This window comes from Notothenia rossii (genome assembly GCF_949606895.1).
Source record: "Notothenia rossii genome assembly, chromosome: 6".
NCBI lineage: Eukaryota > Metazoa > Chordata > Actinopteri > Perciformes > Nototheniidae > Notothenia > Notothenia rossii.
In genome coordinates, this window is record NC_136909.1 from 1,280,641 (window position 1) to 1,304,349 (window position 23,709).

A 23,709-nucleotide genomic window follows, 5' to 3' on the forward strand; every position below is an offset into this window, starting at 1 on the left:
ACACACAGAGAGCTGGTCAGAGACAAGAGTTTATGTCCGAAACAGGCAGCTTTATCCGGGCAGACATGAGAGCAGCTGCCGCTAACAGAGACGATCTTTGTCAAACTGAGCCTGACGTCACTTCCGTGCTGCGTGGAGTTAAAACCAAAACATGTAAATACATTTCAAATAAAAACATTTAAAAATAATGACATAACGAATTATCTGTGAAATAAAAATAATTACATTAATTTAAAGAAGCATTATGATAAAAACACAAGCTTCAATATATTATATAATAAATAATGATAATTATCAATGTAATGTTATTAGATATTTTGACAGAGCACAGTCACAGTAATAACATTAATATAAGGTTATAATAGCAATGTAGTGATGATTTAATATATTAAATTGATTCTGAGGAATTCCTGTGAAAGAGTAAAAGAGAATATTACGTTATATTAGATGTGTTTTATATTAAAATCATACATTTCTTTACACAGTTAAACTTTACTCTGGAACTTCCGGTTGAACTGCCACGTAATGCACGTAGCAGCTTACGTCACGTTAGCGTCCTGTCTCCATAGCAACATTGCGATACGTCCGAGACACAGAAACGAACAGGTGAGGCTTTTTAAATACTAACTACCTTTAAATACTAACTTTACTACTTTTAAATTGACTTTATATCGTGGTTACTACCTTTAAATCAAAGAGATTGTACATAAATCACCGTTAAATTAACTTTACTACCTTCAAACTACCTTTAAATTAAAGTTATTGTCCATAAATAACCTTTAAATGGAGTGAATCTTCAGTCAGGTGTATTCCTCTTCCTCCTCCTCCTCCTCCTCCTCCTCCTCCTCCTCCTCCTCCTCTCAGGTACCATGTCCTCCCCCAGGCTTGGTGTGATGAGAGACTCCATGCTGACCAACCCGCTGCACATCAAGGTGAGACACAGATGATGGTGGTGGTGGTGGTGGTGGTGATGATGATGATGATGATGATGATGATGATGATGATGATGCTGATGCCCCCTGCAGGCCTCTCTGGGTCGGTCCGTCTCCAGAGGGTTTTCAGTTCCTGGTCCAGATTTCACTTTTGGGATGATCAACGACTCAACTGACGGGGGCGTGGCCGAAGGTGAGCACCCTGTAGCATTAGCATGTAGCATTAGCATGTAGCACTCATATTGGACCTGTGATAAAGGTTGCTAACATGAAGACTGATAGCATTATCATGTTATTAGCGGTAAATATAAGATGAATAGACCCAATCGCAACATGTGGTAACTGATACACACTGAATAACAGAGTGTGTGTTGTGTGTGTGTGTGTGTGTGTGTGTGTGTGTGTGTGTGTGTGTGTGTGTGTGTGTGTGTGTGTTTAGCATCAGTCAGCTGTCACACTGTGTTTGCATGAAGGAAACATGCCTTCAGGCAACAATCCCTGCTGTCACTCACACACACACACACACACACACGCACACGCACACGCACACGCACACGCACACACACACACACACACAAACTATCTTTGCGAGGAGATGTCAGACTTGGTTTTATTTCATTGATGTTATATTAATATATCATGTTTGATCTGTTGGAGGAGCTCTTGGCTTTGCTGAATGCTTGATAATTAAAATGTAGTTCAGTCAGTATATTGTAGTTTATAAATACAACTAGAGAATGCAATTCCTGAAGAAATTGCTAGTGGGAATGCTTTATGCTGAAAAGCTGACGCCGAGTTGCTGAAATGTAATGTGTAAGAAGAAAGTGAAGAATTTAGATTGAAATCATACATGGACACTGGGGGCTTGAATGTGTGATGAGAGAAGAAAAGAAAGTAAAAAGGCTTAGAGAAGCATCAGGAGTGGAGTGCACCAGCTGGGCGTAAACTGGGCGTAACTCTACGTCCGACGTAGAACCGAAGGTTAAGACCAAACTAAAGTTATGACTAGTGCACCACTTAGACTTAAGCCCTGTATGCGTTGCGCCCGGGTGTAACTTTTACGCCTAGTATGGAGCAGGCGTAAATCGGAAAGAGAGACTAGTATCCATAGTAACGTAAAAGAGGCAAGAAGGAAACTAACTATGGCAGTGCGTCTTGTTTACATGTTGTAACAACGAAAAGGCATTAAGACGAGAGAGTCGTCCGTGATGGAACAAACCCACTGGACATCTATTCAGAGAGCTGATAGAGAGGTTTCGTTTCGGCAGACAAGCCCTTTTTGATTTAATCGAGGAGATCTCCCCTCAACAACAGAACGGATCAGACAGAAACTCCCAACCTGCAGGTGCTGATTGCGCTCAGATTTGACTTTAATACTGTGGGAGACATGATTAATGTTCATCGCACAACTGCATGTCGGGCTATTAGACACGTTTCCTTGGCTCTCCAGCGCCGCCATAGGAATTATATTGACTTACCACAAGAAGAAGAAGCAAAATCCTTTTTGGGCTGTTTGGAGCATTTTCACTGGAGTTATGAGAAAACCGTGTTTCATAGCGAGCGTTATGTTGCCAAGAAAACGGCATTTGAAGAAATATTAAAACTGTCTGATAGATGTCTTCAAGGCTGGACTGTTTGCACACATGACAAGTTTGATCACTTGTTTTACCATTTTCATAGGAGTTATAGCGACATCGTGTTTTATGGCGAGGGATGCGTTGCCATGGCAACAGCTTTTGATGAAAACTCACTATTGGTACATAGACATGTTGAGGGCTGGACCATTAACTGTCATATGAAGTCTGGTGCTGTTTTGACAGTTAAGACAACATCGTTTTTGTTGGCGAGGGACGCGTTCCCATGGAAACGGCATATGGTGAGATGTCAGATTTGGCGTAGAGCTATTGAGGCATGGACCGGTGATATACAGGGGAAGTTTGGGGGACGATTGGACCGTGTCCATTGGAGTTACTGCGACATCGTATTTTATGGCGAGGGATGCGTTGCCATAGTAACACCACATTATGTAACATCAGATTTGACGTAGAGCTGTTCAGGGCCACAGTGTTAACCGTCAACTGATAATAACACACTTCCTTCCACCTTCACTCCGCTCCTCTCCCCCATCTCACGTTTCCCCCCGCACTGTCAACCTGGACAACCTCTTACCTCTTCAGCCTGTGACCACACCACGCCCCTCCCACTCAACTAACATTGCCCTCCTTAACATCCGATCACTCAACAAGAAAGCCCTCATCCTCCATTAACTAATCTTGGATAAATCCCTTGACTTCCTTCTGCTCACCGAAACCTGGCAACAGCCCGATGACTTCTTCTCCCTCAACCAAACATCCCCCCCTGGCTTTAAATACATCATTAACCCCGCCCCTCCTGCCGTGGTGATGGCCTTGCTGTAATCCACAATCAGTACACTAACCCTCCCCTCAGTATCATCCTTTGAATTCATTGCCTTCAAAGCCCCTCCCTCACTGACAGTCATCCTCATCTACCGGCCTCCTAAACCTCATCCCTCCTTCCTCTCCGATTTCACTGAGTTCCTCACACTTGCCTCATCCCTCTCTCAACGTCTGTTACTACTCGGTGACCTCAACATTCACATTGACTCACCCACCTGCAAGCTGGCATCCGAATTCACAACCCTACTGGACAATTTATCTATCACCCAACATGTCACCTTCCCCACCCATGACAAAGGACACATCCTTGATCTCGTCTGCTCTACCAACCTCCCAGTGATTTACCTCCACCCTTGCCCATTTCCCCTCTCCGACCACAAACTCATACAATTCAACATTGCCCCCCCCCACCCCACACCTCTGCTGACACTGGTTCCCTCAATATTCTAATCCTCCTCGACCTGAGTGCAGCCTTCGATACCGTGAGCCAAAACATCCTGCTCACCCGACTCAGGGACATTGGTATTGAAGGTATTGCACTCAGATGGCTCCATTCCTACCTCACTGAATGATCCCACTTCATCTCCAACCACTCCTCTACCACAGCTTCAGTCACCCAAGGCGTTCCTCAAGGATCAGTACTTGGCCCCTTCCTCTTCATCATTTACATCTTCCCCCTCGGTCAGATACTCCGCCACTTCAACCTGGACTTCCACTGCTATGCTGATGACACTCAGATCTACCTCGGCACCAAATCCCTCCATAACCCACCCCCCCCCCCCTTACCCACATCGACTCCTGTCTGACAGCTATTAAAACTTGGATGCAACATAACCTCCTCAAACTGAACAGCAACAAAACAGAACTCCTCCTAATCGGCTCCAAATCCACCCTCAGCAAGGTCACTAACATCACACTCACCATCGATGGCACCATTGTTTCCCCCTCCAATCAGGCACGCAACCTTGGCGTAATCTTTGACCCCACCCTCTCCCTCGAACCTCACATCCGCCTAACAGTCAAAACCAAATTTTTCCATCTCCGCAATATTGCAAAAATCCTACCCTCTCTCACCCGCCCCGCAGCCGAACGACTAATCCATGCCTTCATTTCCTCCCGCCTTGACTACTGCAACTCACTTCTTTACGGCATCAGCACTACATCCCTCAACAGACTCCAACGGGTTCAAAATGCAGCTGCACGTCTCCTCACACATACCAAATCATGGCATCACATTAGCCCAGTCCTCAAAGAGCTCCACTGGCTTCCTGTCTCCCATCGCATCAACTACAACGTTCTGGTCCTCACCTACAAAGCACTCCACCATCTGGCCCCCCCTTATCTCACAAACCTTCTCACTCCTTATCAACCCCCACGGTCCCTCAGATCCACCGCAGCCGGACTCCTATCCATTCCCACATCCACACTCTGCAGCTTTGGGGACAGAGCCTTCTCAGTGGCAGCTCCTAGGCTCTGGAACTCCCTCCCCCAAGATCTCCGTGACTCTGAGTCCCTCACAGTCTTTCAGTCCCGCCTCAAAACACATCTTTTCAACTCTGTCTACCCATAAGCCCCCCTCCTCTCAATCAACTTCCTCTTGACTGCCTTTTTTTGTTTATTTTATTTTACTATATTTATTTGTTTGCCTGTCCTTGTTTGCCTACCCTCCCTCATACTGTAAAGCGTCTTTGAGTTGTGAAAAGCGCTATATAAATCAAATGTATTATTATCATTATTATCATGTGATGTCTGGTGGCGTTCTGAGCATGTCAGTTGGAGTTATGACATCATCACACAGGTGTTTGTGTTTGAGGTGACGACATTAGGAAACACCTGTGCTTGAGCCCAGACATCAAAGGTTTCCATGGTGATGTGCAGTAATCAGTGAGAGGAGAGCCTTTGCATTGTTCTGAATGAGAGATAAACCTCTTACATGTGAACGTTTTGTTGAATAACCGTAACAGATATCTGTGACATTTCAAAGGGGGAAGCATGTCAAGGACCTTGAGCATCTGAAGTGTACTATTTGCTGCTGTGAGGAAAGATCAGGCTGAACTTACAATGGGGTTCAATGGAGACATGTTGAAAGTTTTTGTCACTTCATGCCCTCAAGAGGCATTTTGTTAAAAAATAAATAAATAATGTGTGTAGGCTTAAACCGTCAGGACTATATTTCATAGTTTATTTAAATGTTGTAATTGTAGTTTCTGAGCGCTGTTTTGTGCAGCAAGGCCTTCTGGGAGTTGTAGTGTCTGAGCAATGTTCTTTGCAGCGAGGCCTTCTGGGAGTTAAAGTTCCTGAGCGGTGTTCTTTGCAGCAAGGCCTTCTGGGAGTTATAGTTCCTGAGCGTTGTTCTTTGCAGTGAGGCCTTCTGGGAGTTGTAGTTCCTGGGAGTTGTTCTTTGCTGTGAGGCCTTCTGGGAGTGGTAGTTCCTGCGTGGCGTTCTGCGCAGCAAGGTCTTCTGGGAGTTGTAGACTCTGAGCGTTGTTCTTTGCTTTGAGGCCTTCTGGGAGTTGTAGTTCCTGCGTGGCGTTTTGCGCAGCAAGGTCTTCTGGGAGTTGTAGATTCTGAGCGTTGTTCTTTGCAGTGAGGCCTGCTGGGAGTTGCAGTTTCCGAGCGTTGTTTTTTGCAGCAAGGTCTTCTTGGAGTTGTCTCTGTCTCAGTCCTCTCCAGCTGGGAGTTGTAGTTCCTGAGTGTTGTCTCTGGCCGTTTCTCAATGTCGAGTAAACCTGCTGCAGAGCCACTATCTCAAGGATACTACGTAATCGAGTGGCGCCGAAGGACTGTTTAAATGCATGTTAAATGCCCAGCATTCAGCGCCACTCAATGACGTAGTATACTTGAAATAGTGGCTCTGCAGCAGGTATACTCGACATTGAGAAACGGCCTCCGTCTCAGTCCTCTCCAGCTGGGAGTTGTAGTTCCTGAGTGTAGTCTCTCTCTCAGTCCTCTCTAGCTGGGAGTTGTATTTCCTGAGTGTAGTCTCTCTCTCAGTCCTCTGGGAGTTGTAGTTCCTGAGTGTAGTCTCTCTCTCAGTCCTCTGGGAGTTGTAGTTCCTGAGTGTAGTCTCTCTCTCAGTCCTCTGGGAGTTGTAGTTCCTGAGTGTAGTCTCTCTCTCAGTCCTCTGGGAGTTGTAGTTCCTGAGTGTAGTCTCTCTCTCAGTCCTCTGAGAGTTGTAGTTCCTGAGTGTAGTCTCTCTCTCAGTCCTCTGGGAGTTGTAGTTCCTGAGTGTAGTCTCTCTCTCAGTCCTCTCCAGCTGGGAGTTGTATTTCCTGAGTGTAGTCTCTCTCTCAGTCCTCTGGGAGTTGTAGTTCCTGAGTGTTGTCTCTCTCTCAGTCCTCTGGGAGTTGCAGTTCCTGAGTGTAGTCTTTCTCAGTACTCTGGGAGTTGTAGTTCCTGAGTGTAGTCTCTCTCTCAGTCCTCTCCAGCTGGTTGGTGCAGAGGCGTTCTGACTCCGCCCCCTCGCAGCCCCTCCCTCCGGACTTTCTGTCTCTGAACCGAGACGCCGTGCGCTCCGGCATCGTGACCTCCAAGGAGCTGAGCCAATACCGCGCTCAGATGGGCGGGGCCTATAGCCAGGGCCACGGCCCCATACCAAAGAGGGGCGGGGCTTCACGGCGCCCGGCGGTGCCCGACATCACGTTCGGAGTTACGACCAAGTGAGGAAACTCTTGTTAGTGGTTAACTGTTACTATAGTTACTACTTATAGTATTATGATGTTACTATAACATTAATGGTTATTATGGTTACTATAGTAACAGTTAATGGTTACTATCGTAACAGTGACTAACTTGATCAGCAGGGCGTCAGACCCCTTCAGCGTCCTCCTCTCTCATCAGTACGGACGGCGCTGGCTGGACGAACAGATGAAGAACAGCAGGAATCAAACCAGCAACCAGCAGCAGAAGAGGGTGAGAAACTCACCTCCTCATCTCCTGTCCTCCTCTCCTCCTCTCCTCATCTCCTGTCCTCCTCTCCTAACCTTCTATCCTCCTACACCTGCAAACATCCACCTTAACGTTCCAAATCACCCACCGCAACCACAAAGTTTAAGGTGTGTGTGTGTGTGTGTGTGTGTGTGTGTGTGTGTGTGTGTGTGTGTGTGTGTGTGTGTGTGTGTGTGTGTGTGTGTGTGTGTGTGTGTGTGTGTGTGTGTGTGTGTGTGTGTGTGTGTGTGTGTGTGTAGTTTAAAGCAGGGTGTATCCCAGACAGAAGGAGCAGAGAGCTGACCGTCTCTCCCCTTCGACACACACTGCCCCCCCTCACACAGGTAAGAGTACTTTCTCTCTCTCTCTCTCTCTCTCTCTCTCTCTCTCTCTCTCTCTCTCTCTCTCTCTCTCTCTCAGGTGTAACATCTCTCTCTCTCAGGTGTAACCTCTCTCTCTCTCTCTCTCTCAGGTGTAACCTCTCTCTCTCTCTCTCAGGTGTAACCTCTCTCTCTCTCTCAGGTGTAACCTCTCTCTCTCTCTCAGGTGTAACCTCTCTCTCTCTCAGGTGTAACCTCTCTCTCTCTCTCAGGTGTAACCTCTCTCTCTCTCTCAGGTGTAACCTCTCTCTCTCTCTCTCTCAGGTGTAACCTCTCTCTCTCTCTCTCTCTCTCTCAGGTGTAACCTCTCTCTCTCTCTCTCTCTCAGGTGTAACCTCTCTCTCTCTCTCTCAGGTGTAACCTCTCTCTCTCTCTCAGGTGTAACCTCTCTCTCTCTCTCTCAGGTGTAACCTCTCTCTCTCTCTCTCTCAGGTGTAACCTCTCTCTCTCTCTCTCTCTCAGGTGTAACCTCTCTCTCTCTCTCTCTCTCTCTCTCTCAGGTGGCTCCGTCTCTCAACACCTTCAGGGACCCAGAGGCTCGTCAGCGGGCCCTCAGGAGTCTTCAGTCCCAGAGAGGCGTTCAGGGTCCACTCTGACGAGGAGTAATCATGTTCAACACCAATAAAAAGGCTCCGTAAATCTGAGTGTCGTTCTTCCTCCGGACGCTGCAGTCCCTCAAAGTCAAAGACAACTTTATTTTGAATCTTTCAGTTTGAGAGAAACCACAGGCAGCAGAGCTGAAATCTGTAACCACTATTTCCGGAAAGAGCCCCGACCCTCGTGCGTGCATGCATTTTATTACACAGGGCGTTGCCCGTACATTTATAATTGGTCAAGCTGAAGAGATACCACGGTTTGGACTTGGTTCTCTTTGGTTGGTGCGCAGTCTTTGAAAAAGGTCTCTAGGCAACACGATCCTCCAATCAGCATTCGGCCGGCCTGTGGAAGTCCCTCCCTCTGGCACCATCATATGTCATTTGTTTTTGCTGGAGCTTTCTGCAGATATAGTGGAATCTCGATAAGGCTGCTTCCTAGCCGTGTGTCAACTCAAGGCCGGAGCGATGTCCTGTTTATGAATACCTCTTTGTATTCTGCCAGTGCCTGCACCTGACCATGCTACTCCGTATCGCGGGCTAAAGCTTTCTTATGAGACTTTTCCCTTTGTTTTCCAATCCATCAAACCTTGGGACTGGTGATCTTGTCTATTTATTTTATAGTCATAGCAATCTCATGAGCACGATAAGCATAGCATGTAAGAATCCCTCTTGTACTGTTATATAGAAATAGACTCCACACCAGCCACGTCTCAACCTCTCCCGCGCTTTGATAGATCCTGGATGCTAACTGTCAGTCGAGAACAAAAAGGGCTTGTTGGCCCCAATCTGATCAAGCACTTGTAGGCATGTCTCCCCACAGGTTGGGGGGAGGTTGGTGAGGACATGGAGCAGAGCCATGCCGTCCTGGATGAACAGGGCATCCTTAGGGAATGGCAGATCCTTTGGGTGGTGTCCTCCAGAATGTAGTTATTGGGTAGGGACACACCAAGCTGACACCAAAGAACTCACACAGACGGACGCGACTGGTGTCTCAAGGCTAGGGGCCACAGGCACTAGGGGATAGTTCCACCAAGTCCAATGGCTCCCTGCACGTTGTGACTTGACAAGGTGCAGGAAAGCAGGACTGCTTTGCTCCTGATACTGGATGACCTGGAATGATACTGGTAGTGTATCATTACAAAATATGGGGTCATTAAAATACTTCAATAATACAGTAGACCTCAGGTATTGGAACATCTCATTACCTTTCCCTGTGACGATGTCAGGGTGACCTTTTTGTTACAAGCTTCCGCGGTCTTGGGCTTTTGTTTTTGATCGGGTCGAAGAAGCTACCTGGCTCTGTAGCCGTTTGATGAGCTCAGCTTCAGCAGCGTTTCTGCTTGTAGCACGTCCACCTCGACCTCCATGAGGACAGGAGCACCAGAAGCAGGGAGGAGAGCCTGTCCTTGTCTGAGATGGTGAAGGGGTTCCTAAAGTTCCTAATTGCCTCGATGGTTCGCTGAATGGCCTCCTCACCCTTTTTGCCCTCTGCCTTCTCCAGCTCACAACGTTTGCCCGCCCGGGCAGTGTGGGTCTTTGATGAGGTCCACCATCTGAAGGGTCTTTTGATAAACTGTGCCCGTGTGGAGGTTGTTCGACACCCCCTCTGGTATGCCCCAAACTGGCTGGATAGTCCAGTGAAGCCACCTTAAAAGTTTGAAACAAATGTGTGATCTGCTGCTCCCACACAACAGGTTACATGCATTTTAATTCAGAAATCATCAAATACAATGTGCTTCTGTGAGAGCAGTACACTTGTATTATATAATATAATAATCTTGATACAATGTCTGTATATCTTTTCATGTGCATACACGATGTCTGGGTGACTGGGTGAACATCGAAATGCATGGTCTTGTCGACTTCACTAAGTGCCCCCGGTATCATTGAGCGGGCCACCGCAACTGCACCCTTAGAAGCAGGTCTTTGGCCCCTGGGTGTGTGTTCTCCAGGTTTGTCAGATCGACCTCCAGCCAAGTCAGAGATCTGCAGATAAGGAGAGGCACAGATTACACTCAGAAACATTTCTTTTCAAAGCTTGTCTCATAATGCCAATTTGGTAAATTGTCATGTAAATAGCACACACCTTGAGTATTTGTGTCCATCAAATGCAAAGAAGATGTTTGCCATCTCTCTTTGCATTTGTGAAACAACTGGTTGTTGTTGGTCTCAACGGAGTGGAGGAGCATGAAGACAAGATGACAGTGGGTAATAAAGGACATCCAGAAGGCACCTCCTCCTCATCGAGGTGCTCTCTGGGTCATGTTGTGAAGCGCAGCAGGGTCAGTGGTAAGGACGCTTTCCTCCACAATGAACCGCTCCATCAACAGCCTCTCCATTGGCTCACACACAGTTTGGAGGCAAAAGAGGGACTTAGCGTATTCCTTTCCACTTAAAACACCTTTGAGGGATCCACGTGTCACTAGTTGTGCCTCAAACAGAATCTCTGCGTGTCCAGAACCACATTGTGTGGCGTATAGTTCATGGATGTGTGAAAGGGAGTCATCATAACCACATGACGGACAAATGTATCTGGCCAACGCCAGATGATGGGTAGGGCTGGAAAATGGACGTGGGACAATTTGCCAACTTTTTAACAGCTAATCGTTTTTTACACAATTTTTCCAATCTAGAAAAGCTGGTTAAAAGTATATTTCATATGATACCCCCTTCTACCCACATAGACTAGTTGTTCTCCTGAGGGTCTGCAACACGAGCTGAAGAGATGTCACTCCACCACATAGAATAAATCAGTAAATACCAGAATCTGAGCTGCAGGGTTATTTCTGTGAGACATCCACGTTTTCTCAAATCTTAACATTTGTTCCACATTTGATCGTCTCTCTCAGTTTTGCTCGGTGTCTTTGATCCGGTCTCACGCTGACAGAAAACCAAGTGTTCATCATCAGAAGATCCAAGAATGATTTACAGCTATTTGTCCCAAAAGAGAGGCGGTCCCCACAATGACTCAATACAAACACTCACCACACACACACGCACGCGCACGCACGCACACACTCACTGAGAGGAGGAGCAGATTAATTACTCTTCATATCTTCTCTCTCGGTGTGTCGAGCTGCTGATCTTCAGTTTAGACTTTTTTATTTAGTAAATTTGATCCTTGCTATTATTTTAAAAACTTTAAAAGTGCATCTGAAAAGAGGAGAGAGGAGAGATTACATCTGGTATTTAAAGTTGTATCTTCAGATGTCCCGGAGCCCCTGCCGGTCCTCTGGTGAGTCTCCGCGGGACATGGAGTTTTCTGCGTTCTGCCGCGGCTGCTCGGAACCTCGCCTCCCGCTCAGAGAGCCTGCTCCCCGGCCGCAGTCCACGCCGAGGCCCGGTCCATCCTTCCTGATCCGGGACATCTTAGCGGACTGTCGGCCGCTCTGTGACCCGGTCCCGGTGCTCTGTGACCCGGTCCCGGTGCTCTCTGACCTGGTCCCGGTGCTCTCTGACCCGGTCCCGGTGCTCTCTGACCCGGTCCCGGTGCTCTCTGACCCGGGAGGATTTCGGGATAGAAGTCTCGGCAGCTCCTCTCCTGACAGCGAATTTAGAGGTAAATAAAATAATAATTAAAAAGAAAATGCATTTTTATTATAAATAATCCAGTGTTTTTATCTGGAACAAGTTCATTCTTACAGTTTGAAATGATGTTTTGAGGTAATATGAAGCTTTTATATTTATGAATGCATGAATTAAACGATGAGTTCAGTTTTATGCTCGGTCTGTTCATCAAAACCTCATATTATAAGTTAACATATTCATATTAAAAACAAAAGAGCTTTTTTTTCATTTATTTAATTAATCAAATTGTATTTAGTTTTTAATTAAATTAAATCCTAAATAATAAAGCTTATTAAACAATAAATGATGAAGTTTCAGAAGCTGTTTCACGTTTATAAAATAAATGAATATATGTGTAATTATTATGCTGTCTTTGTTAATAAGGAGCTGGTACTTCATAATTAATAAGAAAGTGTGTTATGAGCTTCTTGCAGCGTTTTGGTTTCTGCAGTCTCTGACAGGGTGACCAACAGTCTGTGAGCAGATTGCTAACAGGTGGAGCAGGTTAGGTTTTAAGTAGACCAACACTCTAACCAGGTAGTGTTGCTGTTCTGTAGAACAGACACAACCACAGAGGGAAAGAACAACAGGAGAGTTTCTCTGCTCGCCCCAAAAGACCTCAGGCTCCCCCCCCCCCCCCACTCCCCCCACTGTTCTCCCAGAGAGTGAGGGGCAGCGGCTGAAGAAAGGCCGTAAGGCGCGCACGGCGTTCAGCGAGCAGCAGCTGCTCCGCCTGGAGAGGAGCTTCCAGAGCCAGAGGTACCTGAGCGTTCAGGACCGCATGAGGCTGGCTGCGGAGCTGCAGCTGAGAGACACGCAGGTGAAGACCTGGTACCAGAACCGCAGGTATAACACACACACACACACACACACACACACACACACACACACACACACACACACACACACACACACACACACACACACACACACACACACACACACACAGGGTTAAATCTTTTAATAACATTGTTATTGAATTAAAAACATGTTTTTTCTCCACCTATTTTTCAATTTATAAAAAAAATCTTAAAAAAATTAGCAAATCTTTTTTTCTGTTGAGCACAAGAAAGCCATTTGTTTGAATAAAATAACTTTACAGATAATTTGCAAAGATAAATAATAATTTTCACAGGAGAGGATGATGAGGATGATGATGATGCTCTGTCAGCAGAATCAGCTGTGTAGTAATGATAATAATCTCCTCGCAGGACGAAGTGGAAGCGTCAGTCCGTTGGGATGGAGCTGATGTTCTTGCCCCCCCACTTCCTGTTTCCTCCCGCCACCCCCACCCTGGACATGTACCTGTACCGAGGCCACGCCCCCCTCTACCACCAAGCCCCGCCCCTAATGAACTAAACTTCTGATTATTAACCAAATAAAACCAGGAGGACTTTTTGATCCGCCGCTGGGAAACTGACGCTCCGATTCCCATCAAACATGGTGAGGAGGAACATCTGGACCGGATCTAAATCTGGAGCGGATCTAAATCTGGACCGGATCTAAATCTGGAGCGGATCTAAATCTGGAGCGGATCCAGGAGCGATCTCTATCCATGCCGTGGTGTGGGAATAATTGGAGAAAGAGTTCCCGACTGGTTTTAAACACAGCAAACAGGTCTTCTTTATAGAGGGCGTTTCCACGTGAAGCACCTGAACGCACCGTGTGTCTGCAGGTGAGGGGGCTACCTGTCGGGTCAGAGGACCTGGGACCTGACAGGTATCAGGTGTGCAGGGGAACAGTCTGAGGAGAATCTTTAAAAACACAGTTTTATTAATCTGAGAGAAATCAGAGGGGGGGAGTTTTCTTGTGTTGTGTTGGGGTCGCCCCTGACCCGTTTCAAGTTCAAATTATATAATAACTACGCTCTAGTTTTTGTTGTCGGAACAAGGCTTCATGATATCCTCCACAACAGCTTTATAAACACTACAAAACTGATTTTGACCATTTTTGCCAAGTCTGAAGGTCTCTAAAAGAAAAGTGTATAATTTGGTGTTGGGGTCGGGGGAGACCCAGCAGAATTGTTTTGGGTGACTCGGGGTCAAATTTGGCCCAATCAAGATTCGTCTTTGACTTTAGACACCCCTCCCCCACCCCTTCATCCACTGTAACAATATTTTTTCTAAACATGCACCTGGTCTCCCCTCCCTCTGCCCCCCTCCCCCCACGGGAACTCCACCTTTCTCAAAGAATATGTGCACTAACACTTGAACCTGAACACACATATGCACGTGTGCAATATGTGGTGTAATGTGTTTTGGGCCATGAAATAAAATGACACCAGGATTGTACGCTTATGAATGCATTATAAGTTAGCTATGATGTAGTTAAAACAATATTGGATGATAGTCATTTTTTTGTGAGTGTTTTGGACTGAGATAAATCATGAACGGTAACAGCTTTCGAACACAACACGAGGGTTACGTGTTCAATACATATGCAAAAAAATACCTTCATGTTTTCACTCTGTTTTGATGCCTTTGAAACAGCTGGTGTTTGTGGACTTCCTGTTGGTGTCGAAGGGACAAAACAATGGCTGTTTCTCAATGTCGAGGAAGGATCCTTCAGAGCCACTATTTCAAGGATGCTACGTCATCGAGTCTCGCCGAAGGACTGTTCCAATATCCAGGATCCTTGGAATTCTACCGAGGCCGGCGTCCTTCGTTGCGTGAAATTTTGAGGATGCACATGTGTATCCTCGGCTGTCTTAAATTACCCACAATGCTTTGCGCACGGACCAATTTCCAAAAATCTTTGGCGTAAAATGGCTGAAGCGAAGCACTACACATTTAAATGTAAGTAGGTCCAGTGGAATAGTAAATGTGCACATGACTTGTGTTTAAAGTTTACAGTTTGAGTTTTGCCTGTGTGAACGCAAACCGAACCTTCTGAAACATGAAACAATGGAACAAACTGTCGTCTGGTGCGCACCAGAGAAGCGACTATTAGGTTTGAACGAGATCTTAGAGCAGGGGTCGGCAACCCCTGGCACGCGTGCCGGCACCGTAACCAGTGGCACACTAGGAATAAATGTGCAACATTTTAAAATTGTATTTTCGGATCCTGAACGAGACCGCCGGCAGAGCGCGTCTCCCCCTGCAGAAGGAAGCCATGCACGCAGCGCAGAAGGATAACTTCTAGGCCCCGCTCTCTTTAACTCCACTCGACTTTCTGCTGCTTTCCTCCATGGTGAAACGACCAGGGGTGTAGCGCACTTCACAAATTGCATTACCCACAAGGAGCTTAACATGCTGCAGTTTTTGCGTGGCTGTGTCTTTAGTTGAAAGCCGAGTGGCGATCTGCTCATCTGTCATCGAAAACAATGTGGGGACTGGCCCTCTGTGTGTTCTGGAGAATCACAGAACGTCCGGTCGTCAGCGAACCGAGCCGGTCGCCAGTGGGCCGTTGACGACCGGCTCGGTTCGCTGACGACCGGCACCGCCCTTTATTTATTTAAATGTATTCAAACGGCATCATGTAAAGGCCCATACACACCAAACTGACACCAAAGAACACGTCCCGACGGAACACGACTGTTGCGTCGCCTCACGTCTCTGCGTCTTGGCCAACAGTCACACTGGAACACTTTGTGTTTATTCTTTGAATCACACAACGTTAAGATGAAGTTAAAATGTGACTACATAACTGTCAGTTGCAGCCGTAGCATTATTATTGGTTCAACTAGCCTAACAGTATATTTTAAAACATTTTACAATGACCATCTTGAACAGCTACAACATTAAAATACTTCTAGGCAGATTGTGGACAGTAACAAAGTACATTTACTTAAGTACTGTACTGCTCCACTCCCATTCAGACAAATAGTGTTTCACTAAGCTGAACAGCCAATCAGAGGGATTTCTTTTGTCGAATCGTCGGCGGAAGGTGTCGGCATGGCCAAAAAGACACAACGGTGCGGGACACTCCAATCTGAGTAGGGCGACAGGACGCTCATCGACGGCCAGACATCTATCGACCGCCGAAATCGGCTTGGTGTGTACCGGCCTTTAGATGCGCTCACAGGCGACAGAGGTCCACAGCTTCCCTGCAGCGAGGCTCCCCCCGCCCTCCAGTTGACAGTTTACGACCGCCCCCCGTTGACAGTTAACGAACGTCAGCATAGGGGTGCATTCCGGTTCCCGGTATTACCGAAATATCGGTTACTAGCGGCTACGGTATACCGTACCGAAATCTGATCCGGTTTTCGATACTTTTTCTATTTTTTAGCACCCAACCTGCCAGCCAATCAGATCTTGCGTCTTGCAACGGCTTCGGTGATTGCCTTGATTGCCAAGCAACGCCCTTCACATTCCTCCCGAACGTCTGAGCCTTTCAGTTAGCTTTCATTTTTTCACTAGCTCAATGTCGGCACGAAAATCTAAAGTGTGGCTGCATATGACTGCCAGTCTGAATGATGGGGTCTGTAACCACTACCAGTCTGAATGATGGGGTCTGTAACCACTGCCAGTCTGAATGATGGGCTCTGTAACCACTACCAGTCTGAATGATGGGGTCTGTAACCACTGCCAGTCTGAATGATGGGCTCTGTAACCACTACCAGTCTGAATGATGGGGTCTGTAACCACTGCCAGTCTGAATGATGGGCTCTGTAACCACTACCAGTCTGAATGATGGGGTCTGTAACCACTGCCAGTCTGAATGATGGGCTCTGTAACCACTACCAGTCTGAATGATGGGGTCTGTAACCACTGCCAGTCTGAATGATGGGCTCTGTAACCACTACCAGTCTGAATGGTGGGGTCTGTAACCACTGCCAGTCTGAAGGTGGGGTCTGTAACCACTGCCAGTCTGATGGTGGGGTCTGTAATCACTACCAGTCTGAATGGTGGGCTCTGTAACCACTACCAGTCTGAAGGTGGGGTCTGTAACCACTACCAGTCTGATGGGGGGTCTGTAACCACTACCAGTCTGAATGGTGGGGTCTGTAACCACTGCCAGTCTGAATGGTGGGGTCTGTAACCACTACCAGTCTGAATGGTGGGGTCTGTAACCACTGCCAGTCTGATGGGGGGTCTGTAACCACTGCCAGTCTGATGGGGGGTCTGTAACCACTACCAGTCTGAATGGTGGGGTCTGTAACCACTACCAGTCTGATGGGGGGTCTGTAACCACTGCCAGTCTGATGGGGGGTCTGTAACCACTGCCAGTCTGAATGGTGGGGTCTGTAACCACTACCAGTCTGATGGGGGGTCTGTAACCACTGCCAGTCTGATGGGGGGTCTGTAACCACTGCCAGTCTGATGGGGGGTCTGTAACCACTGCCAGTCTGATGGGGGGTCTGTCACCACCGCAAGAAGTTTATTTCTGGGAAAGGCGGCAACACATCCAACCTCTCAAAACATTTGCTACTGTCACATAAAATCAGAGTACAGGAATGTAACGTTTCCAAGCCCGAGTTGTCAAACGTGTTTTTCATTGTTTGTTCAGCACTAAAATGTCCAAGTCCCACAATAAATTGTAATATTCATTTGACATGTTAACTATACCATAAAGCGCTTCATCGGAGTAATTGCGGGATGATTCAATTGTTCCCTTATGCAACATGAAAGTATCACGATATGTATCGGTATCGTTCAGTGGTATCGGTATCGTAAAAAAGTTGATATGCATCCCTACGTCGGCACACTAATCAGATTAATGTTTTTAAATGGCACTTCATATCAAAAAGGTTGCCGACCCCTGCCTGATAGCGTGTTGCACCTCAATAAATAATGTAAATGAACCTTGTTTTGACTTTGCCTCTTTTGTTGATATGTGTGGTTTATGCTACGATGTGCACCAACATGTGGCCTCAAGTATGATATATGAATACACATGTTATTATTGATTGGTGATTTTAGGACTTTCTCAAGGCTGCAAACAGAAGGAGAAAGTGTTATGTTAGTTTAGAGGTTCTGTCCTGGAGAGATGATCATTTTACCAAATACGCACACTTGCTAGCCTGTTCCATTCATTGTTCTCCGAATGCCAGGAAGGATTCTTGCCTAGCCTCTGAAGGACCTGGCTCGGAAGACATGTCCTACCAAGGAAGCGTCCTCGACATTGAGAAACACCCCCTGTCTTATTAATCTGAGAGCAATCAGAGGGGGGAGTGTTTCTGTAGAAATATCTAACTTTTTTAAATGTCCAATAAAAATGAAAAAAACGACCTTCATGTTTCCCCTCTGCTGTGATTGGATGACTTTGAAACAGCTGTTTTTTGACTTCCTGTTGGTGTCGAAGGAACAAAACAATAGGCTTGTTTGAGACGAGCTGCGGCTCGCCTCCAAAGTAGACGAGAATAGCCGATCGCAGCCGAGGGAGGTCTCAAAAAGCTTGCCTGAAGTCGGACAGCTCGGAGTCGGCTGCTTCTTCTTCTTCTTCTTCTTCTTCTTCTTCTTCTTCTTCTTCTTCTTCTTCTTCTTCTCTCGGTTTTTTGGCGGATTGTAAACAACTTTAAGGTGCATATCGCCGTCTCCGGAGTCGGCTTGACTCGGTTTGCATTTATAGAGAATGCACAAATGTGTTTAATCGTTAATGTCAGATATGTACTAAGTAAATACATTTGTTCCTGCTCAAGATTTGATTCAACTTTATTTTTATTGCACAGATTAAAGGTACTGAGACAACGAAATGCAGTTTAGCTTCCAACCAGGAGTGCAAGAAGCAGTAAAGTGAAAAGTAATGTACACAATCTACAGAATAAAATATAGAATGAATTGAATGACGAATAAACAGTGAGGGGTATGAATACACTAGATACACACAGCAGCCTGAGAGCAGTATGAACAGTGTGTATGAATACACTAGATACACACAGCAGCCTGAGAGCAGTATGAACAGTGTGTATGAATACACTAGATACACACAGCAGCCTGAGAGCAGTATGAACAGTGTGTATGAATACACTAGATACACACAGCAGCCTGAGAGCAGTATGAACAGTGTGTATGAATACACTAGATACACACAGCAGCCTGTGAGCAGTATGAACAGTGTGTATGAATACACTAGATACACACAGCAGCCTGTGAGCAGTATGAACAGTGTGTATGAATACACTAGATACACACAGCAGCCTGAGAGCAGTATGAACAGTGTGTATGAATACACTAGATACACACAGCAGCCTGTGAGCAGTATGAACAGTGTGTATAAATACACTAGATACACACAGCAGCCTGAGAGCAGTATGAACAGTGTGTATGAATACACTAGATACACACAGCAGCCTGAGAGCAGTATGAACAGTGTGTATGAATACACTAGATACACACAGCAGCCTGAGAGCAGTATGAACAGTGTGTATGAATACACTAGATACACACAGCAGCCTGAGAGCAGTATGAACAGTGTGTATGAATACACTAGATACACACAGCAGCCTGAGAGCAGTATGAACAGTGTGTATGAATACACTAGATACACACAGCAGCCTGTGAGCAGTATGAACAGTGTGTATGAATACACTAGATACACACAGCAGCCTGAGAGCAGTATGAACAGTGTGTATGAATACACTAGATACACACAGCAGCCTGAGAGCAGTATGAACAGTGTGTATGAATACACTAGATACACACAGCAGCCTGTGAGCAGTATGAACAGTGTGTATGAATACACTAGATACACACAGCAGCCTGAGAGCAGTATGAACAGTGTGTATGAATACACTAGATACACACAGCAGCCTGAGAGCAGTATCAACAGTGTGTATGAATATGCTAAGATATATAAAGTATGAAAACGGTAAGCAGTGCAAGTATAGTATAAAATATATAAATATTAATTTCGTGATGATAAACATTGTGGAACAATGATGAAAATGTGAATGGACGTGGCGACGTAAAACTGACACAAAACAACAAACTTTTGCCGAGCCAATTGGAGAGCTTCATCACCAGCACGGGGTAAAACCCACCAATGAGCGCTCAGCTGGAGATACCAGCGAGTCCTTTCCCATCAAGCATTTCGCTTCCACAGCCGGGGGAGAGAAACTGCGCCGACTCGTTCTCAAGGCTGCGGGCGTCTTTGTCCCGCGAGATTTCAACGTCTCATGTAGCCGAGCCTCCAGAGCAAGTCGGACAAAATGACTAACCATCATGCAACGCACTAGCAGCAAGACGGCGTTCGCAATTACGCAGGTCTGCGTCGGTCTCGCTCCTCTCATACAAGCCTAGTGACTCGAACAATCAACCTTGGGCTAAATTACAGGAGGCGGGGCTTAATTAACTTAGACCAGGTTTAGTCATGGGAGGCGGGGTTTATTGACAATGGGAGGGGCTTACTGCAGTGTTACTTATTGATAGGAAGCCCGGTCTAATTGTTTTAGACCGGGTTACATGATTGAGACTTATCTCAGTCGGGCTAAGTGTTTGGGGGGTGTGGCTTACTGATTAGAGGTGTGACTTAATGGTTGGAGGTGTGGCTTAATGATTGGGGGTGTGGCTTAATAGGGTTTTTTTATTCGAAGTGGGCGGAATCTCCTACAAAGTAAAACACAATCCCGCAGAAATAAGAGCGTAAGAATCACTTTATATCAAAGAGATTTTATTAGTTCAGTCATCAAGTCATTCTGCTTCTGAATTCGCCTCCTCCTCTTCCTCCTCTTCACTCCTCCTCCTCCCCTCCAGTCTTCTTCTTGTTCCTCCTCTTCCTCTCTTTGCCTCCCTCCCTCCCATCAGAGAACTCAGATCTCAGCAGACTCTCCTCCCTGTTGGCAGAGCTGAACACAACGACACATTCAGCACATTTAAAGGTTGATAAACTTTACATTTTAATACATGAAAGCCTAACTCTGCATGAGAAACCTTTAGATCTTATAATAATATATCAAACATTAATTAATACTTTAACAGCAGCTGAGGCTCATGGGAATTGTAGTGTTTGGAGACAAAGCAACAGATAAGGTGTAAACAAAACACACTGTTCACACTGTAGTCAGAAGAGACATGATTACAGGTGTGTGTGTGTGTGTGTGAGTGTGTGTGTGTGTGTGTGTGTGTGTGTGTGTGTGTGTGTGTGAGGTCAGACTGTGTCCAGGCAAGCCCGCTGTGAGGAGCAGCTGTGAACAACACACAACTGTATATAAGAGTGTGTGTTGCTGTCTGACACACACACACACCCCCACACCCACACCCCCCCCCACACCCACCCCCCACACACACACACACACACACACACACACACACACACACACACACACACACACACACACACACACACACACACACACACACACACACACACACACACACACACACACACACACACACACACACACACACACACACACACACACACACACACACACACACACACACACACACACACACACACACACACACACACACACACACACACACCTCTTCCCTGCGCCCCCCCCTCTCTTCTGGTTGTTCTTCTGGTTGCCCTTCTTCTTGCTCTTCGCCCCCCCGGGGGCGCTGAGGCCCTGCGGAGCGTCTCTCAGGCCGAAGCTCTTGGCGGTGTGTCCCAGGTGGAGGTGCTTGATGTGGAAGATGTGTTTGAGCGGAGCGGGGAAGGTGGTGTAGGAGCGCAGGAAGGACTGCAGCGCTGAAGAGGACAGGAGGGACACGTTAGGACAGGAGGGACACGTTAGGACAGGAGGGACATGTTAGGACAGGAGGGACACGTTAGGACAACTCATCTGAGGTCCAGCATCTCTGTGGAAAGGGACTACAAAAATAAATACCTAAATCATGGCTCGACATTATAAATGGCCCGCTGGCCCGAAAGCACTATTCAGACCCCCCGGGCAGCATCACCTACTTTCCACTTGCCCACTCAAAATATTGCTTTAAAAAAAAAAAATGGTTCTGTGGTATTGGTATTCTGACTAACAATGTTGTTAAATTGTTTCGTTTATTAACGGTACAACACAGCGTTTCGTAAGGCGGTTGTCGTTGTTGGGTGAAAAGCAAACAGCTGTTTGCTGCGTTCACTAAAGACTTTCTCGCCACCTAACCATTCGCCAAAATGTTTTTAATACCAGCGGTAACCGGCCAAGCGCCGGGAAAAAAACAATCTTCAAATAAAGGAAAGTCACCGGAGGAGTTAAAGGAGAGTGACAGGGAGCATGAGAAGAAGAGGGAGAGAACGTTTCATTCAGCTTGATCGATGGAGTTGGCTTCAATACGATGCCAATATAAACAAGGTCTTCAATGGCGACCTGACCTATGCTGACAGGAAGTGAAGAGGAGAGAAGATAAAGGTTTGGCTTTAGGGGAATGCCCCAGCAGGTTAGGAGAATGAGGGTTCTAATCTATTACATAGCCATCACATTTCTAACTCCTGATGACAGGAAGGCAGAAAGTGCATTATACCAATAATACTCATAATAAGGATAATAGCAGAATTTGTTTGAACAATGACCAAAATATCATTATTTTAATAAACCAAATATGAACAATTGAGGAAAGTGAGGAAGAACTGATGATTCAAATGTTGCAGTGAAAGTAGTAATGTAGTTAGTGCATAAATTACTATGGCAACAAATGTGTTCATTTTATTCATTATTAGTCGATTTCTTGAACGAATGCTCTGGTGGTTACAGTCGGGGGGGCCGGTGGTTACAGTGGGGGGCCGGTGGTTACAGTGGGGGGGCCGGTGGTTACAGTCGGGGGGGCGGTGGTTACAGCGGTGGGGCCAGTGATTACAGCGGTGGGGCCAGTGATTACAGCGGTGGGGCCAGTGGTTACAGCGGGGGGGCCAGTGGTTACAGCGGGGGGGCTGGTGGTTACAGCGGTGGGGCCAGTGATTACAGCGGTGGGGCCAGTGGTTACAGCGGGGGGGCTGGTGGTTACAGCGGGGGGACTGGTGGTTACAGCGGGGGGGCCAGTGGTTACAGTGGGGGGGCCGGTGGGGGCCAGTGGTTACAGTGGGGGGGCCGGTGGTTACAGTGACCTGAGCGAAGGCTCGCAGGCAGGTTAGCTGCGCACAGGTAATATGTTTTGTTTACCTGAGTGCAGTCTTGCAGGCACATCGCCTTGTCTTTAGTTTATTAACACTCAGTGTATTAATGTGAGCTCCTACACCTAGAATAACTTGGCCTTTCATTGAATACTTTATAAACCAGTTAAACTTACAGATGTCATTGTGAATTGGAAAACTGCATTTAAATGTTGTTAAAGCTCAACGTTTCAATGTATGGTTCAGCAATTAAAATTAAAAGCTCAAATACTTTGTTCTCTGTTTAAACCTTCAGACACATGTTGACGTGTTTCAGTTCAGCACATATTTATTTTGTGATGATTTAAAAGTACAATCCAGAATAATATACGTACTCGCCTTTATCTTTTTCCCATCTTAGCCTTTTGACCAATTTCTTCATATCACAGTTTTGCACGATGTCACTGAAGGACAATGTTTTAAGGATCTCTTGTCGAGCTGGCTGTCAGTTTGAAATGTCTAGATGAAGATGTAAATGATTTACAAATGTAAATTAGTTTTTTTGAAATGCCTCTGTATGACAGGGCGAGCCACGCCCCTTTAAGTTATTATTTATTTGTGTCTGCTTCTGAGAAGCTAATGTATAAGTTATACAGTTATTTCTGCAAGAAAATTACAATACAATGACTGTTTAATCTTCACATCCTGTATTCATGTCTATCATTTTGAGCACCACATTATTGAAAAGTATTGATAAGAGTATCGAAAAATACCGATACCGATAAGCAGTACCGGTACCGGTACCGGTATCGATAAAATCCTAACGATACCCATCCCTAGTGGTACATGTTAGCATCAAACATTAGCATTAGCTCACCTTTCTTGGCGTTCTGCAGCGACTGAGCGTCGGAATGAACAAAGTTTTCAAACTCCGTCTGAAGAACCGTCGCTCTCTCTCTGGTCTCCTGCTCCAGAGCTTTAG

The 23,709-nt window shown here is 46.3% G+C and overlaps 3 protein-coding genes across 4 annotated transcripts in view; 2 read left to right on the forward strand and 1 right to left on the reverse strand.

The window, feature by feature from the left end:
- The first annotated feature begins 27 nt into the window (after positions 1-27).
- Positions 28-8,342, forward strand: cfap77 (cilia and flagella associated protein 77). Of its 2 annotated transcripts, none has more exons than XM_079690461.1 (8): positions 28-153; positions 486-606; positions 865-932; positions 1,026-1,125; positions 6,768-7,008; positions 7,153-7,261; positions 7,537-7,620; positions 8,157-8,342. In XM_079690461.1, the coding sequence occupies exons 3-8, from the start codon at positions 870-872 to the stop codon at positions 8,250-8,252; spliced, it is 693 nt and encodes a 230-aa protein (XP_079546587.1). In that variant the 5' UTR covers positions 28-153; positions 486-606; positions 865-869; the 3' UTR covers positions 8,253-8,342. The 2 variants fall into 2 exon arrangements, with proteins under 2 accessions (XP_079546587.1, XP_079546586.1); XM_079690460.1 differs by having other exon boundaries at positions 34-153; positions 7,150-7,261.
- Positions 8,343-8,536: 194 nt separating this feature from the next.
- On the forward strand, positions 8,537-15,143 carry barhl1a (BarH-like homeobox 1a). Its single transcript, XM_079690462.1, has 3 exons — positions 8,537-11,811; positions 12,482-12,665; positions 13,031-15,143. Exons 1-3 carry the CDS (start codon positions 11,460-11,462, stop codon positions 13,176-13,178), a joined length of 684 nt encoding a protein of 227 aa, XP_079546588.1. The 5' UTR covers positions 8,537-11,459; the 3' UTR covers positions 13,179-15,143.
- Positions 15,144-20,352: 5,209 nt separating this feature from the next.
- Positions 20,353-23,709, reverse strand: part of ddx31 (DEAD (Asp-Glu-Ala-Asp) box polypeptide 31) — a 17,748-nt gene continuing 14,391 nt past the window's right edge. The window contains exons 19-21 of the mRNA XM_079687122.1: positions 23,605-23,709; positions 21,185-21,392; positions 20,353-20,544 (exon numbers count right to left, since the gene is read on the reverse strand). The exon at positions 23,605-23,709 is cut by the window's right edge and continues 7 nt beyond it. Of these exons, the coding sequence (XP_079543248.1) occupies positions 20,430-20,544; positions 21,185-21,392; positions 23,605-23,709 (428 nt within the window). The 3' untranslated portion in view covers positions 20,353-20,429. The remainder of the gene's footprint in view (positions 20,545-21,184; positions 21,393-23,604) is intronic.